This window comes from Salvelinus fontinalis, chromosome 27 (genome assembly GCF_029448725.1).
Source record: "Salvelinus fontinalis isolate EN_2023a chromosome 27, ASM2944872v1, whole genome shotgun sequence".
Taxonomy (NCBI): Eukaryota; Metazoa; Chordata; class Actinopteri; order Salmoniformes; family Salmonidae; genus Salvelinus; species Salvelinus fontinalis.
Window position 1 is genome coordinate 32,093,962 of NC_074691.1, and position 18,779 is coordinate 32,112,740.

Below are 18,779 nucleotides of genomic sequence, written 5' to 3' on the forward strand. Positions count from 1 at the left end.
GATGAAGAGTGCATTAGCTAAAGCAACATTTTATTTTATTTAACTAGGCAAGTCAGTTAAGAACAAAGTCTTATTTTCATTGACGGCCTAGGAACAGTGGGTTAACTGCCTTGTTCAGGGGCAGAACGACAGATTTGTACCTTGTCAGCTCTGGGATTCGATCTTGCAACCTTTCGGTCCAACGCTCTAACCACTAGGCTACCTGCCGCCCCATCTCCTGGGAAGGATGAGATGTGTTACATCATGATTGCTCATCTCAGTGACACTGCAATGGGGAAAGTATTGGGCCTTTATAATAAGGTGAGGCAGAAAGGGAAACTGCCTGGAAGTTGGAAGCAGGCGGTAGTTGTGCCAATACAGAAACATGGGAAAGACCCTACTAGTCCTTCAAACTATAGGCCGCGTTGACATCTCACGTATGTAAACTTATGGAAAGGATGATAACGGAAAGGCTGACTTGCTTTCTGGAGAGTAAAGGACTAATGTCACCAGATCAAAGTGGGTTCACGAAAGGAAGGGGTATGATGGATCCTGTACTGTGCCTTGAGTCAGTCATATGGAAAGCACAGGGAAATAACCAGGTTGTGGTAGCAGTTTTCTTTGATGTAGAAAAGGCTTATGATATGATACAGAAGGAAGGCCTACTTATCAAGCTGGATAAAATGAGGGTTGAATGAAGGGTTTTTAACTGGATAAAGGATTTTATTTTCAGGCGATCAATACAAGTGAGGGTGGGGAGATCTATGTCAGAAAGCTATGAGGTGGATAATGGTATCCCCCAGGGAAGTGTCATTAGTCCTTTGTTGTTCTCTATTATGATTGACGATGTATTCTCTCAGGTGAGACCTGATATTGGGAGGTCATTGCTTGCAGATGATGGAGTGCTGTGGAGAGAGGGAGAAATATTAGCTATACAGCCAGAAGAGTTCAAGAAGCGATTAGGGAAGTAGAGTAGTGGTCCCTCAGGTGGGGCTTCAAGCTTCCAGTTGAGAAAACACAGACTGTGTTTTTTTCTAGAAGGAAGGTTGGGGAGGAAATATACCTGAAGCTGTTTGAAATGAATCTGGAGAGGGTGGGAGTGGTTTAGGTTCCTGGGGGTCTGGTTTGACACTCGAATGACTTGGGCGGAGCATATTAACAGAGCAGTTGTCAAAGGAAAGACAATATTGGATGTGATGCGTTGCTTGTCAGGAATGGAGAGGGGGTAGATACAATGGCGTTTAAAATGATATATATAACGCTGTTAAAGTCATCAGTGGGTTATGGAAGTATAGCATATGGATCATAAAGCTAGCTGTTATCCAATCCCAAGCCCTAAGAATATGATGTGGAGCACTCAGGACCTCCTGGTGGCAGCGATGCGGGTAGTGTTGGGAGAGATGCCGGTAAAGTTAAGAAGACAGTTGTTGGCCATACTATTGACTGCAGTGTGTGTGGAGGAGGTGAGGCCAGACAGGGTAGTCATCTGCTCTGACTCCTGTGCAGCACTGATAAACTTAAATGCATTTGTGTCTCAGAGCAGACAGAATGTATTGTATGAGGTTTTGCAGTGCTTGTATAGGGTGAAACAGATGGAGATATTTGTGATGTTCCTCTGGGTACCAGCTCATGTGGGAGTAGAGGGGAATGAGGAAGTGGATATTATTGCCAAGCAGACTCTTAAACATCCTAATGTTGAGATGGAATTGTCCATCAGTAAAACAGAAGCCAAGGGATTAATAAGAACAGTGGTTAGAAATAAGTGGCAAGAGTTGTGGAACAGGGAGAGTAAGGGAAGACTATCGCCCCTTAGCACTCACTTCTGTCATCACGAAGTGCTTTGAGAGACTAGTCAAGGCTCATATCACCTCTACCTTACCTGCCACCCTAGACCCACTTCAATTTGCTTAACGCCCCCAATAGATCTACAGACGATGCAATCGTCATCACTCTGCACACTGCTCTATCCCATCTGGACAAGAGGAATACCTATGTAAGAATGTTGTTTATTGACTATAGCTCAGCATTCAACACCATAGTACCCTCCAAGCTCATTATTAAGCTCGAGGCCCTGGGTCTGAACCCCGCCCGGTGCAACTGGGTCCTGGACTTCCTGACAGGCCGCCCCCAGGTGGTGAAGGTCGGAAACATCACCTCCACTCCGCTGATCCTCAACACTGGGGCCCCACAAAGGTGTGTGCTCAGCCCCCTCCTGTACTCCCTGTTCACCCATGACTGCGTGGCCAAGCTCGCCTCCAACTCAATCATCAAGTTTGCAGATGACACAACAGTAGTAGGCTTGATTTTCCAACGATGATGAGACAGCCAACAGGGAGGAGGTGAGGGCCCTGGGAGTGAGGTGCCTGGAAAACAACCTCTCACTCAACGTCAACAAAACAAAGGAGATGATTGTGGACTTCAGGAAACAGCAGAGGGTGCACCCCCCATCTACATCGACGGGAAGGTGGAAAGCTTCAAGTTCCTTGGCATACACATCACTGACAAATTGAAATGGACCCCCCACACAGACAGTGTGGTGAAGAAGGCGCAACAGAGCCTCTCCAACTTCAAGAGGCTGAAGAAATGTGGCTTGTCACCTAAAACCCTCACAATCTTACAGATGCACAATTGAAAGCATCCTGTTGGGCTGTATCACCGCCTGGTACGGCAACTGCACCGCACGACTCTCCAGAGGGTGGTGCGGTCTGCCCAACGCATTACCGGGGGCAAACTACCTGCCCTCCAGGACACCTACAGCACCCGATGTCACAGGAAGGCCAAAAAGATCATCAAGGACATCAACCACCTGAGCCACTGCCTGTTTACCCCACTATCATCCAGAAGGCTTAGGTCAGTACAGGTGCATCAAAGCTGGGACCGAGAGACTGAAAAACAGCTTCTATCTCAAGGCCATTAGACTGTTAAACAGCCATCACTAGCACATTAGAGGCTGCTGCCTGTATGCATAGGCTAGAAATCACTAGTCACTTTAATAATGTTTACATATCTGGCATTACTCATCTCATATGTATATACTGTTTTCTATACTATTCTATGGTATCTCATTCACTTAATAATGTTTACATATCTTGCATCACTCATATATGTATATACTGTATTCTACACTATTCTACTGTATCTTAGTCCATTCCGCTCTGACATTGCTCGTCCATCTGTATATAGTCTTAATTCATTCCTACTTTGTGTGTATTGGGTATATGTTGTGTAATTTATTTTAGATATTACTTGTTAGATATTACTGCACTGTCGGAGCTAGAAGCACAAGCATTTCGCTACACCCGCAATAACATCTGCTAATCATGTGTATGTGACCAATTAAAATTTGATTTGATTTGTTTTGACACCTGTATAAGATGCAGGCTAAATAGTACATTGAAAGTGGTGGGGAAGCATCCACCTGGGAGGTGTGATCATTGTCAGAAGGAGATGGAGACAGTGGATGTTCTATTTCAGTGCCAGAAATATGTGAGAGAAAGGTAGCGATTGTTATTAGATTTGAGGAGTAATGGGGTTGAAGAGCCAGGATTGAGGGAACTGCTTGGACATCTTCAGGGGATGTAGTATTTAATTATGTATTTCGTTTCGTTGGGGAGACGAGATTATTGGGTAGAATAAAAACTTCACTGTCTCTGGTACACACTCCAGACCGGTTGGTGGCGGTAATGCACCTTAAAGTTGGTTGCCAACCGCCAAATAAAATCCACAGAAGAAGACTAATTTCTTCCCATTAGAAACATTTACATTTACATTTAAGTCATTTAGCAGACGCTCTTATCCAGAGCGACTTACATTTAACATTTTTTATTTAACTAGGCAAGTCAGTTAAGAACAAACTCTTATTTTCAATGACGGCCTAGGAACAGTGGGTTAACTGCCTTGTTCAGGGGCAGAACGACAGATTTGTACCTTGTCAGCTCGGGGATTTGAACTTGCAACTTTTCGGTTACTAGCCCAACGCTCTAACCACTAGGCTACCCTGCCGCCCCAGAAACGACAGGCTGTGGTCTATCTTGGGTTAGTTATAAAAATCGTTGTCCAGTTTCCGCTCTGTTTTAGCTATCTAGCTAACTAACAAGCTAGTTAGTTGTTTAGCCGTCTTTGTTTATATTGATAAAACACTCTTATTTTGACACAATTTAGGTCGCCAACCTATCATCAGTAATTGAATAAGTGCAAGTTCGCGAAAAGAAAGAAAGCAACCAGGAAGAATATGGAGGTTGATTTCCCAGAGCAAGACGCTAGTAGCACGGACGAAGACGACACTGTCAGCTCTTCTGTATCTGAAGATGGAGACAGCTCGGGTAAGGAATACAGTAAATGTAGCTAGCTATATTTAACTAGGCCAAATGCAGCTTGCTGTTATGCAGTTTCAAAATGTTTTACGTGTGTGTTAGTACAGTATGCATGGCGATTTTGATTATGGTCTCCTTTATGACGAAAGGGATGCTGCGTGGCCATGTTGCTATAGTTGCTAGCTAGCTACTTCTACTGTGTTTACTGTGTTGGAGTTGTCTGACAGTTGGCATGTTTATTTTGCCAACAGAGATGAACGATGAGGACTGCGAGAGGAGACGAGTGGAATGCATGGACGAGATGACTACCCTGGAGAAGCAATTCGGCGACTTGAAAGAACAGTAAAGACAATTGGCTACATTCCAAATTGAATCACTCTTACCAAATTGATTGATTTCTGATCCATGTTTACGTGCATGTTTAAGCCAAGTTAACTAGCTACTGATGATGCTGCTATATTGACTCACCCCTGTCTATCTCGTTATGACTAGGCTGTACAAGGAGAGGCTCTGTCAGGTGGATATAAAGCTACAGGAGGTCATAGCAGCCTGTGCCCAAGAGTATCTGCAACCACTTGCCAACCTACAGGAGAATATGCAGATCAGAACTAAAGTGGGCGGTGAGTTTCCATGTCACTTTGCCTACAATAGATTGGATACTAACGTCCCACTTTGCATTTTAACTTTAGTTGTGACAGGCGGCTGATGTCAACGTCAGAAACGTTCCTTAGATTACCTACCTACCGGGTTCTGGGTAGGCTACCTCCAAATATAACTAACAGACATTTGTTTAGAAGGCTGGATCTATCATCGGCACCCACCAGGACAATCTAGAGCCCATCCTGGATAAGCGGATCCTCAGAAAGCTTAGGAGTATAGAAGCCAGCACTAGCCACCCCCTCCACAGTACCTGGAGCATCACAGTGCTATGGCAGACATATTTATTTTAGCTAGGTCTAAAACATGATGTTTCCGCTGATCCTTTTTAACACAAACACTTTTTATATTCATTGATGTGATGCTTTGAATGTCTGTGTCCTTGTTGTGTTTTAATGGTGTATTTGTTGGTAATGTATGTGTTGGCTGGTGCAATAATATGTCCCCCCTGTGAAATGTATAAAGTACTATCGTATCTTATATACAATGTACTGTTACACTGTAGATATATGGCTCTGTTCTCAGTGACGTCAAACTTTCTGAAGGTTGCCAAGAGTAAAGAGATGTTTTCCTTGTCTTGTATCTTCTCTAGGGATCTACCAAGAGCTGTGTCTTGAGTCTGTGAAGAACAAGTACGACTGTGAGATCCAGGCTGCCTGCCAACACTGGGAGGTTGGGTCAATTCAATACGATACAACTTTATTGATCCCCAAGGGCCAATTGTTGGGCCAGTGAATAATGTGACAGTGATCAAACGTGGAATTAAATCATTGTCTCTGGCCCTGTCTGAGGTTTAGGGCTGTAGAAAGCAGTTGGTTTGAATCCTTGCTTTGCCTTGTCTGGTCACATACAGATCAGCAATATGGCTACCTCAAGGAATGAAGGTTGCATGGCAAACTACTGGAAAATAACGTAGAATGCTTTGCAGTTATGCAATCAGCAAAGGTGCATTTTTGTATGTATTGGACCAGGGTCTCTCGCCATGGCATTGGTAGTACTACAGTACTCATCCATGTTCTGTGTTTACTCCCAGAGTGAGAAGCTGTTGCTGTTTGACACAGTGCACAGTGACTTAGAAGAGAAGATCAGACGCCTGGAGGAGGACCGACACAGTATCGACATCACCTCAGGTACAGGAGGCTATGCAGAGGCTATAGCCCCGGGCTATATGCAGTACTCTGATCCTGTTAACTATATACAGAGGACCTTGAGGAAGGGCTATTACTGTACAGTCGATATTAGTTGTAAATGACTTTACAGCCTGTTAATCTAAGTAAATACTATTACTGACACACCTGATTGAACTAAATGAAGGTCATGGAGGGTAGTTGATGGGTTGAATTAGGTGTTTAAATGCAAGGCTGGAGAGAAAAAAATCCTGCATACCCTACAATCTCAAGTATACCAGCTCGGATTGAAAGTGCCTTCACAAACTATTCATACCCCTTGACTTATTCCACATTTTGATGTGAATACTAATGAAATGCACATTGTTATATTTGGTAACACTTGCTTATTTTCCCTCGACTCCAACCACATTCGATCATCATTGAACTGATGAGGATGGAGCTATGTCTACATAAGGGTGCAAATTCTAAACTCACACAAAAGCTCTGACAAAGGCCTTGAGGTCGATATGTAAAGCTTATTAAAGAGCAGTGGGTTTCTTTTCTCATCTTGTGTTAGACTGAATTCAAATTGTATTAAATGTTATATATTTTTTCTCTCACCCATCTACAAACGGTATCCCATAATGACAAAGTGAAAACATTTTGGCTAATTAATTGAAAATTAAATACAGAAATATCTCATTTACAATAGTATTCACACCCCTGAGTCAATACTTTGTAGAAGCACCTTTGGTAGTGATTACAGCGGTGAGTCTTTCTGAGTAAGTTTCTCAGAGTTTTTCTCTCTTGGATTGTGCTACATTTGCCCATTTACTATTTTCAAAATTCTTCAAGCTCTGTTAAATTGGTTGTTGATCAATGCTAGACAACCATTTTCAGATCTTGCCATAGATTTTCAAGCAGATTTAAGTCAAAACTAACTTGGGAACTCAGGAACATTCCTCTTCTTGGTAAGCAACTCCAGTGTAGATTTGGCCTTGTGTTTTAGGTTCTTGTCCTGCTGAAAGGTGAATTCATCTGGTGTAAAGCAGACTGAACCAGGTTTTCCTCTAGAATTTTGTCTGTGCTTAGCTCCATTTCTTTAAAAAAAATCTAGATAAAGCCCCTGTCATTAGTGATTAAAAGCATACCCAAAATATGATGCAGCCACCACTATGCTTGAAAATATGGAGAGTGGTACTCAGTAATATGTTGTATTGGATTTGCCCCAAACATAACACTTTGTATTCAGGACAAAAAGTGATTTGCTTTGCCACATTTTCTGCAGTTTTACTTTAGTGCCTTGTTGCAAACAGCATGCATGTTTTAGAGTATTTGTATTGTGTGCAGGCGTCCTTTTCACTCTGTCAATTAGGTTATTGTTGTGCCGTAACTAGACCTGGGTTTGATTTCGGGCTGTATCACAACTGGCCGTCATCGCGAGTCCCATAGGGAGGTGCACAGTTGGCCCGGGGTTGGCCGGGGTAGCCTGTCATTCATTGTAAATAAGAATTTACTCTTAACTGACTTGCCTAGTTAAATAAAATAAAAATCTGTTTTAAAGTCACCATTGGCCTCATGGTGAAATCCCTGAGCATTTTCCTTCCTCTCCGGTAATTGAGTTAGGAAGGACGCCTGTATCTTTGTAGTGACTGGGTTTATCAATACACCTAAAGTGTAATTAATAACTTCACCATTCTCAAAGGATATTCAATGTCTGCTTTTTTATTTTTACCCATCTACCAATAGGGACCATTCTTTGAGAGGCATTGGAAAATGCCCTGGTGTTTGTGGTTGAATCAGGGCTTGAAATTCATTGCTCAACTGAGGGACCTTACAATTATCTGTGTGTGGGGTACAGAGATGAGGTAGTCATTCAATAATCATGTTAAACATTATTATTGCACACAGACTGAGTCATGCAACTTATTATGTGACTTGTTAAGCACATTTTTAGTCGTGAACTTGTTAAGGCTTGCCATAACAAAGGGGTTGAATACTTATTGCCTTAAGACATATCAGCTTTTCATCTTTAATTGATTTGTGAAAATGTCTAAACATAATTCCACTTTGACATTATGGGGTATTGTGTGTGGGCCAGTGACCAAAAATCAAAAAATGTTAAAATTCCTGTTGTAACATAATGTAGAAAAAGTCAAGGGGTGGGAACTCTTTCTGAAGGCACTAACTGTCTTGAGTGGCTTTGCACGCTTCTTGCTCCGTCTCTGCATTCCAGAACTGTGGAACAATGGTTTACATTCACGGAAGAACAAGAAGAAGGATCCCTTCTGCCCTGTCAAGAAAAAGAAGCCTGTTGTTGTCTCAGATATCCTTTCTACCCGTCTTACTCTATTGATGCTGTATTGGATACAGATACGGTCAGTGCTAATATCAATAAAGAACTTTACCTTTTTACTTAACCCCTTCCCACGTCCATATATTGTTTACATGTTGCAAGACATCGATGTACTTGAAGACTGGACAGCAATACGAAAGGTATTTGAGTTAACCAAATGTAATTCTTTGTTGTAATTTTGTTAGGTTTGGAATTTAACTTTTCATTCTTGTTCTGTATGCACCACAGGCGGAGGTGACATTAGGGTCGCACAGGGTCAAGGTTGATGGTAAGAATCTCAGATGTCTTTCATTTGTTACAGTATCTGGTCCCACATTATATTAAGAGCAGGGATGAAAATAGATTAAACATTTTACCTGTACGGTACCTTCTATGTTTACATTTCAGAATTTTTTTTTTGGGGGGGGGGGGGGCCTAGACATAGAATCCCTATTAATTTAATAGAATGACAAATAGAATCACTATTCAGTTAATAGAATGACGTTAATAGGATCTCTATGGGTCCAATAGTAAAGATATGTCATTTATCTTTTAAAATCTATTATTTTGATGTTCTATTAACATAACGAGTCATGTTTTCATCTGATTGTCAATCACTTCAGAAGGCTTCTGTAAGCCTGGCTACCTACGTATATTTGCGTATAAATAATTCCCGCTTCCATACTGTGCACCCGACATTTGATGAATGGAAAAAGTCATCGGTTAAAAAAAATAATATATACATATATATATATATATACACACAGTTTTAAGTCGGAAGTTTACATACACCATAGCCAAATATATTTAAACTCAGTTTTTCACAATTCCAGACATTTAATCCCATCAAAAATTCCCTGTCTTAGGTCAGTTAGGATCAACACTTTATTTTAAGAATGTGATATGTTAGAATAATATTTGAGAATTATTTCAGCTTTTATTTATTTTATCACATTCCCAGTGTGTCAGAAGTTTACATGCACTCAATTAGTATTTGGTAGCATTGCTTTTAAATTGTTTAACTTGGGTCAAATGTTTCAGGTAGCCTTCCACAAGCTTTCCACAATAAGTTGGGTGAATCTTGGCCCATTCCTTCTGACAGAGCTGGTGTAACTGAGTCAGGTTTGTAGGCCTCCTTGCTCGCACACGCTTTTTCAGTTCGGCCCATTTCTATAGGATTGAGGTCAGGGCTTTGTGATGGGCACTCCAATACCTTGACTTTATTGTCCTTAAGCCATTTTGCCACAACTTTGGAGGTATGCTTGGGGTCATTGTCCATTTGGAAGACCCATTTGCGACCAAGCTTTAACTTCCTGACTGATGTCTTGATGTTGCTTCAATATATCCACATGCTTTTCCTGCCTCATGATGCTATCTATTTTGAAGTGCACCAGTCCCTCCTGCAGCAAAGCACCCCCACAACATGATGCTGCCACCCCTGTGCTTTAAGGTTGGGATGGTATTCTTCGGCTTGCAAGCCTCCCCCTTTTTCCTCCAAACATAACAATGGTCATTATGGCCAAACAGTTCTATTTTTGTTTCATCAGACCAGAGGACATTTCTCCAAAAAGTACGATCGTTGTTCCCATGTGCAGTTGCAAACCGTAGTCTGGCTTTTTTTTAATGACGGTTTTGGAGGTTATTTCGATATAGGACTCGTTTTACTGTGGATATAGATACTTTTGTACCTGTTTCCTCCAGCATCTTCACAAGGTCCTTTGCTGTTGTTCTGGGATTGATTTGCACTTTTCGCACCAAAGTACGTTCATCTCTAGGAGACAATGCTTCTCCTTCCTGAGCGGTATGACGGCTGCGTGGTCCCATGGTGTTTATACTTGCGTACTATTGTTTGTACAGCTGAACATGGTACCTTCAAGCATTTGGAAATTGCTCCCAAGGATGAACCAGACTTGTGGAGGTCTACCATTGAGGTCTTGGCTGATTTCTTTTGATTTTCCCATGATGTCAAGCAAAGAGGCACTGAGTTTGAAGGTAGGACTTGAAATACATCCACAGGTACACCTCCAGTTGACTCAAATTTTGTCAATTAGCCTATCAGAAGCTTCTAAAGCAATGACATGTTCTGGAATTTTCCAAGCTGTTTAAAGGCACAGTCAACTTAGTGTATGTAAACTCCTGACCCACTGGAATTGTGATACAGTGAAATAATCTGTCTGTAAACAATTGTTGTAAAAATGACGTGTCATGCACAAAGTAGATGTCCTAACCAACTTGCCAAAACTATAGTTTGTTCATTAACAAGAAATTTGTGGAGAGGTTAAAAAACAAGTTACTTATCATCAAAATCACTTTGGAGAGTATTGTCCAGGTTTTAAGTTCATTTGCCAGTGTTTCATGTAGGTGACATGCTGTAATGCTAAATAACAGTAGCAGCAGTACAGTTTCCTTGGCATCTTTGTGTTAATTATTGTGATAGGCTGTTGTTCAACCGGTATGGCGTAGCTCCACTGTTTATTTTGCCGGTACTCCGTCCCGGATCCTACCAGCTTAGTTTCACCCCTTATTTAACACTTTCTGAATGTATGTATTTAGATAGTGTGGGTATATGTTAATACATAGTGCTTACAACTGTTGTACCTTCATTATGATGCGTTTGTGCTGTGTGTGTGTGTGTGTGTGTGTGTGTGTGTGTGTGTGTAGTCCCTACCAAGGCTGACAGACACCATCATGTGGCGAGGTCTGAGGAGGGCAGACTGTTCTATGACAGCCAGTGGTAGTGCAGAGGACAGGCCTCGTGTATCAACAAGAAGGACCAACACCCTACCAGGTGTGTGTCTTGGTGTCTGTGTAGGAAATGTATGTTTTCAAATGGTGGATGTCTTTGAGGTAAGTGTGTGTGTATTTCTGTATGTATATATGCATGTGACGCATTTGAGCGTGGGAGCATGATCTTGTGTGGATATACTGTTGGTGTTGTAAGTGAATTGGTGTAAGGAGGCATATAGGTGTATGTAATGTGTATTCATATATTTTATTATCCAATCCTCTTCCGTCTCTCCGCACAGTTCCATAATAACCACCATAAACCATGACGAGGTGTGGTTCAAATGGCTTGACAGCAGCAAGTCCAAACTCTACATCTCTCAGCTGCAGAAAGGCAAATACATCATCAAACACTCCTAATGTCCCTCACAGCCTGCTGTACTTTTTCACCCTGGATAACAGATGAACTCCACTGCTATAAAATGTCCTCTCCTTAATGTCAGTGGACTTAACCAAGCCTGGTCCTGGAGAGCTACAGGTCAGGATGTGTAGGGTCAGTGACTGACTAATGCTCTTTGTATGTTAATATGATCTGCGAGGCCAACAAGTGTCATTTCTTCTCTAAACTGGAAATGAGATGAGTGAAATTCTGGTTGTGAGGAGGAGTAGTGTGTCTTTAGTGTATTTTACCCCCCTTTTTCTCCCTAATTACAATCTTGTCTCATCGCTGCAACTCCCTAACGGGCTCGGGAGAGGCGAAGGTGGAGTCTGAAACATGACTCGCCAAGTCGTGCTCCTTAACACCCACCAGCTTAACCCGGAAGCCCGCCGCACCAATGTGTCGGAGGAAACACTGCTCAACTGGCGACCGGGGTCAGCCTGCAGTCACCTGGCCAGCCACAAGGAGTTGCTAGAGTGCGATGGGCCAAGTAAAGCTCCCCCCCGGTCAAACCCTCCTCCTAAGCTGGACAACACTGGGCCAATTGTGCGCCGTCCTATGGAACTCCCGGCCATGGCCGGTTGTGGCACAGCCCGGGAATGAACCGCGATGCAGTGCCTTAGACCGCTGCGTCACTCGGGAGGCCCCCGTAGTGTGCCTTTTTTAACAAGATGATGCCTACCGTCTTGAACTTACTCCGCTGTTCTGGCCGGTGAGAACAGGACGAGGATCAAGTCAAGCGGGTCCGTTGGTTGTGACTGGATGGATGGCTAAACCCTGGTCCTAATGATGCGTTTCCTTCTGTGAAACCCCCACCTCTTGTAGTATTCCATCTATAGTCTCATCATGTCTCTGTTACTATTCTGATAAGGATACACCCCTCTTGCTTTTTCTGTCTTCCCTTTCTTCCTGCCCTCAAGGGGACATGATACCATTTACCTAACCAATGCTGTCAGATGTGTTATCAATTCAAGGAAGGAAGGATGGATGTTAACTATATTTTAGCATGGCCAAGGTCAGTAGAGATGGGTCAAAATGTCTGGTTGTTGTACAATCACGTCCATGCAATCCCACTCTTTTGCACATGATTGGATATTGTGGGAAAGCATTTGTTTCTGTGTATAAAGTACCACCTGCCAACAGTTTTGCATCTTAAGGTTCTCAACATATTATGAATTGTGTAATGTCACATGCTGTATATATTGGGAGCATCTGCTGTTTTTTTTCGAAGCCTATGAAGAATTCTACTTATGTCCGTCTGAGTACGATCAGACCAATGTTTCACTGCCATCAATTGAACAGTAGTCCTGCTGTCTTGAGTTTTTATTTGTAAAGTTTGGATTTTTTTGTGTTTTTTATTTTTTGGAAATTAACGCTCAGTCTACACTACATTTTCTTTTCATGTCATGCGGGATGAAAATTGGAATAAAATATCAGTCACAATTCATGTACAGCAAATAAAATATTTAATTTTGTAGTAAACGTGTAATTTGTCTTAGTTTGTAAAGATTGTAGAACCTTGACACAATCCTATAGAAAGAACTGGATTTACAGCCATCAATAAAAGCAAAATAGTCTGGATGGAATAGAAGTCCATATCATAATTCCTTTTTACGTTGTCCGTCAGTAAAGCTGACAGCATGTCTAGTGAAGCTAAATCGACTTGCTCAGCACAAGCCATTCCTTCCTGCTCTCTGTCGAGTCCTAGAACAAATTATGTGAAATGATACAGCGTATTCCCTCTCATTGCCAAGCAGGTTCCATAGTGGATTTAAACTGTATACACAACCCAACCCCAAATCACTAGTTATAATCTATATAGCTCTGTTATAGAGGCAAAATTTCCAGGCAATGCTGAACCAAAAGTCAATCCCAAGGCTTAGTCCAATGCAACCCCCCCCCCCCCCCCTTTCATATGCTCAGCGTGGATTTATAATGGCCAAAGTCTGCTCTGCTGTTCAACTGTTTAGCCAGGGTTTTCTGCCAGAGGGGAACTCACTAGATTAACACACTGTATTGGGATCGATGCAGGATCCACTCAAATATCTCACTTATCCCCCTCTGTCCATTCTCTACCTAAGTCCTATACTGAGCAAAAACAAACTCATTCATTAAGTAGCCTTCTAGGTAGAAGTTTACCTTCAGCACAGATCTAGGATCAGTTTATCCTAGCCCCAATCCTAACCTCAACCATTGGAGGTATGAAAGATATATATCCCTGTATCAGTGGGTAGGGGCAACTTAAATCAAAGCACTCCAAAAAGGCATGTGCCGTATATAAATCCCCATATAGTCTATAAGTAAGATAATACAAACATCCCCATCAAAATCTGTTGGTTTAAGCTAGAACTATGTCTGTCTCCGTCTACCGCATCTACCTGTGGCGGTCTTCAGCATCTGCGTGGAAGGTGGCCGAGCTACAGCTGTGTTTGTCAGACTGAGAGATCCCGAAAATCGGTCTATTCACGAAAATGGCTGTAGCTTCCGAACAATTTGGCATCCCGTTTTACTCCACCCCCCCCACACACACACACACACACAAGACCTACGGGGAGGTGTCTGAAGTCGATACCGTCGACGTGCCAATTTCAGTTTGTAGCGTACAAACCTTTTGGGCTACGAACTAACGCCACTGTGGAAAGGGGTGATTCTCACAAACACGATGACGTTCTCTGTTTTGCTGTATGACCGGTTGAATTTGTTTTATGGGTGAATGGAGGTAGTTTACCCAAGAAAAGGGGTTAAAACTTCTTATGGCTGCAGGGGCAGTATTGAGTAGCTTGGATGAAAGGTGCACAGTGGTGCCCATAGTAAACTGCCTGCTCCTCAGTCCCAGTTGCTAATATATGCATATTATTATTCATATTGGATAGAAAACACTGATGTTTCTAAAAATGATGTCTGTGAGTATAACAGAACTCAAATGGCAGGCAAAAACCTGAGAAAAAATCCAAACAGGAAGTGGGAATTCTGAGTTTGTTCAATTTTCAACCAAGACCCTATTGAATATACAGTGGGATATGGATGCGTTTGCACTTCCTACGGCTTCCACTAGATGTCAACAGTCTGTAGAACCTTGTCTGATGCCTCTACTGTGAAGTGGGGCCGAAGGAGACAGGAATTAGTCAGGTCTATCATGACCTGACCATGCTTTCACCATGCGCGTTCACATGAGAGGGAGCTCTGTTCCATCGCACATCTGAAGTCAATGTAATTCTCCGGTTGGAACGTTACTGAAGATTTCTGTTAACTTTCTAAAGATTGATTCAATACATTGTTTCACATGTTTCAACTGACTGTTACGGAACTTTTTGACATTTCGTCTGCTTTTAGTGAACGCGCTTCCTGACTTTGGATTTGTTAACCAAACACGTTAACAAAAATAGCTATTTGGACATAAATGATGGACATTACCGAACAAAACAAACATTTCTTGTGGGAGTCCTGGGAGTGCATTCCGACGAAGATCAGCAAAGGTAAGTGAAGATTTATAATGCTTTTTATGAGTTTTGTTGACTGCACAATTTGGCAGGTAACTGTATGGCTTCCTTTTGTGGCTGAATGCTGTTCTCAGATTATTGAATATTGTGCTTTTGCCGTAAAGCTTTTGAAATCTGACACAGCGGTTCCATTAAGAACAAGTTTATCTTTAATTCTATGTAAAACATGTATCTTTCATCAAAGTTTATGAAGATTATTTATGTTATTTGACGTGGCTCTCTGCAATTTCTCCGGATATTTTGGAGGCATTTCTGAGCATGGCGCCAATGTAAACTGAGGTTTTTGGATATAAATACGAACTTTATCGAACAAAACATATATGTATTGTGTAACATGAAGTCCTATGAGTGTCATCTGATGAAGATCATCAAAGGTTAGTGATTCATTTTATCTCTATTTCTGCTTTTTGTAACTCCTGTCTTTAGCTGGAAAAATGACTGTGTTTGTCTGTGATTTTGCGGTGACCTAACATAATCGTTTGTGGTGCTTTCGCTGTAAAGCCTATTTGAAATCGGACACTTTGGTGTGATTAACAACAATATTACATTTAAAATGGTATAAGATACATGTATGTTTGAGGAATTTTAATTATGAGATTTCTGTTTGAATTTGGTGCCCTGCACATTCACTGACTGTTGTCATATCATCCCGTTAACGGGATTGCAGCCTTAAGAAGGTAAATAGAGTGTGTTCGGAAAGTATTCAGACCTTTTGAATTTTCCACATTTGTTACGTTACAGCCTTATATTAAAATGGATCAAATTATTTGAGGAAAAAACGCAATACCCCATAATGACAAAGCATAAACAGGTTTTTAGAAAACTAAAATATCACTTTTGTGTTCAGACCCTTTACTCGGTGCTTTGTTGAAGCACCTTTGGCAGCGATTACAACCTCGAATCTTCTTGGGTATGACGCTACAAGCTTGGCACACCTGTATTTGGGGAGTTTCTCTCGTTCTTTGCAGATCCTCTCAAGTTCCTTCAGGTTGGATGGGGAACGTTGCTGCACAGCTATTTCCAGGTCTCTCCAGAGATGTTCGATCAGGTTCAAGTCTGGACTCTGGCTGGGCCACTACAGGACATTGAGCCATGTCCCAAAGCCACTCCTGCATTGACTTGGCAGCGTGCTTAGGGTCATTGTCCTGTTGGAAGGTGAACCTTTGCTCTAGAGAAGATTTTCATCAAGGATCTCTCTACTTTGCTCTGTTCATCTTTCCCTCGATCCCGACAAGTCTCACAGTCCCTGCCGCTGAAAAACATCCCCACAGCATGACGCTGCCACCACCATGCTTCACTGTAAGGATGGGGTCAGGTTTCCTCCATATGTGACGCTTGGCACTAGGTCCAAAAAGTTAAACTTGGTTTCATCAGACCAGAGAATCTCGTTTCTAATGGTCTAAGAGTCCTTTAGGTGCCTTTTGGCAAACTCCAAGCGGGTTGTCATGTCCCTTTTACTGAGAAGTGGCTTCTGTCTGGCCACTCTACCATAAAGGCCTGATTGGTGGAGGGCTGCAGAGGTGGTTGTCCTTCTGGAAGGTTCTCTCATCTCCACAGAGGAACTCTGGAGCTCTGTCAGAGTGACCATTGGGTTCTTGGTCACCTCCCTGACCAAGGCCCTTCTCTTCCGTTTGGCCGATGGGGCCAGCTCTAGGAGGAGTTGAGGGTTTATACTTCTTCCATTTAAGAATGATGGAAGCCACTGTGTTCTTGGGGACCTCCAATGCTGCAGACATTATTTAGTACCCTTCCCAAGATTTGTGCCTCGACACAATCCTGTCTCGGAGCTCTACGGACAATTCCTTCAACCTCATGGCTTGGTTTTTGCTCAGACATTCACCATCAACAGTGGGACCTTTTCAATATAGACTTGTGTGCCTTTACAAATAATGTCCACTCAATCGAATTCACCCCGGTGGTCTCCAATCGAGTAGTAGAGAAATCTCAAAGATGATCAATGGAAACAGGATGCACCTGAGCTCAATTTCGAGTATCATAGCAAAGGGTCTGAATACTTATGTAAATAAGGTATTTCTGTTTTATTTTTAATACATTTTAGAAAATGGCTAAACCTGTTTTCGCTTTGTCATTAAGGAGTATTGTGTGAGGAATGTTGAGGAAAAATAAATAATTGTATCCATTTTAGAATATGGCGGTAACGTAACAAAATATGGAGAAAGTTGAACATTTTTCAAATGCTCTGTATGTACAGTGGGGAGAACAAGTATTTGAAACACTGCCGATTTTGCAGGTTTTCCTACTTACAAAGCATGTAGAGGTCTGTAATTTTTATCATAGGTACACTTCAACTGTGAGAGACGGAATCTAAAATCCAGAAAATCACATTGTATGATTTTTAAGTAATTAATTTGCATACACACAGTTCTCCCCACTGTATGTGTGTGTGTGTGTGTGTGTGTGTGTGTGTGTGTGTGTGTGTGTGTGTGTGTGTGTGTGTGTGTGTGTGTGTGTGTGTGTGTGTGTGTGTGTATATATATGTATATCACACACACACAGTTCAGGAGATGTATATATATCCTGAGCTGTCTTATATATCCTAGATAAAGGACAGACACTTCAAAACATTATTCCGTATGATCTTTTAAATACATTTTTTGCCATTTATGAATGTTATTCAATGGGATTTGGTACTTAAGGCCAAAGTCAAAAAGCTAACTGATCCATAGTATGATGGTCTTAAAACAATTCCATATCTCAGCTTATAACAGGTAGCCTAGTGGTTAGAGTGTTGGGCCAGTAACCGAAAGGTTGCTGGATCGAATCCCTGAGTTGATAAGGTAAAAATCTGTTGTTCTGCCCCCGAACAAAGCAGTTTAACCCACTGTTCCCTGGTAGGCAGTCATTGTAAATAAGAATTTGTTCTTAACTGATATGCCTAGTTAAGTAAACATATTTTTGAAATAAACCCCCAATATCTTGGACTAGAGAAATAATATTGCAGTAATACAAAAATCACATTTCTCAGTGCAGTACTCAATTCTGACCAGTTGGTGTCGGCAAAGCTCCATTGTGGTCGTGCTGCACTAGATCAAATCAAATATTGTTTGCCTATGGCTGACCCTATAAAACAACACATTTCACTGTCCCTATCTGGTATATGTGACAAAACCATAATTTTTTTCAACAATGCAGAGAGAACCATTTCAAATAATAGAAAAATAATAACAAGGAATAAATGCACAATGAGTAACAATAACTTGGCTATATACGCAGGGTACCGAGTCCATGTGGGGGTATGAGGTAATTGAGGTAGATATGTATACTGAACAAAAATATATACGCAACAATCTAATCAATGGATTTCACATGACTGGGCAGGGGCGCAGCCATGGTTGTGCATAGGCCCAGCCACTCGGAATGAGTTTTTCCCCACAAAAGGGCTTTATTAAAGACAGAAATACTTCTCAATTTCATCAGCTGTCTGGGTGCATGGTCTCAGACCATCCGGCAGGTGAAGAAGCCGGATGTGCAGGTCCTGGGCTGGCGGAGTTACATGGTCTCAGACCATCCTGCAGGTGAAGAAGCCGGATGTGCAGGTCCTGGGCTGGCGGGGTTACATGGTCTCAGACCATCCGGCAGGTGAAGAAGCCGGATGTGCAGGTCCTGGGCTGGCGGGGTTACATGGTCTCAGACCATCCTGCAGGTGAAGAAGCCGGATGTGCAGGTCCTGGGCTGGCGGGGTTACATGGTCTCAGACCATCC

The 18,779-nt window shown here is 42.1% G+C and overlaps 1 protein-coding gene across 1 annotated transcript; it reads left to right on the plus strand.

The window, feature by feature from the left end:
* Positions 1–3,664: 3,664 nt before the first annotated feature.
* Positions 3,665–13,038, plus strand: LOC129825467 (breast cancer metastasis-suppressor 1-like protein-A). Its single transcript, XM_055885587.1, has 10 exons — positions 3,665–4,301; positions 4,544–4,634; positions 4,785–4,912; positions 5,542–5,621; positions 5,983–6,079; positions 8,295–8,384; positions 8,490–8,554; positions 8,634–8,682; positions 11,055–11,181; positions 11,420–13,038. Exons 1-9 carry the CDS (start codon positions 4,211–4,213, stop codon positions 11,129–11,131), a joined length of 768 nt encoding a protein of 255 aa, XP_055741562.1. The 5' UTR covers positions 3,665–4,210; the 3' UTR covers positions 11,132–11,181; positions 11,420–13,038.
* Positions 13,039–18,779: the final 5,741 nt, after the last annotated feature.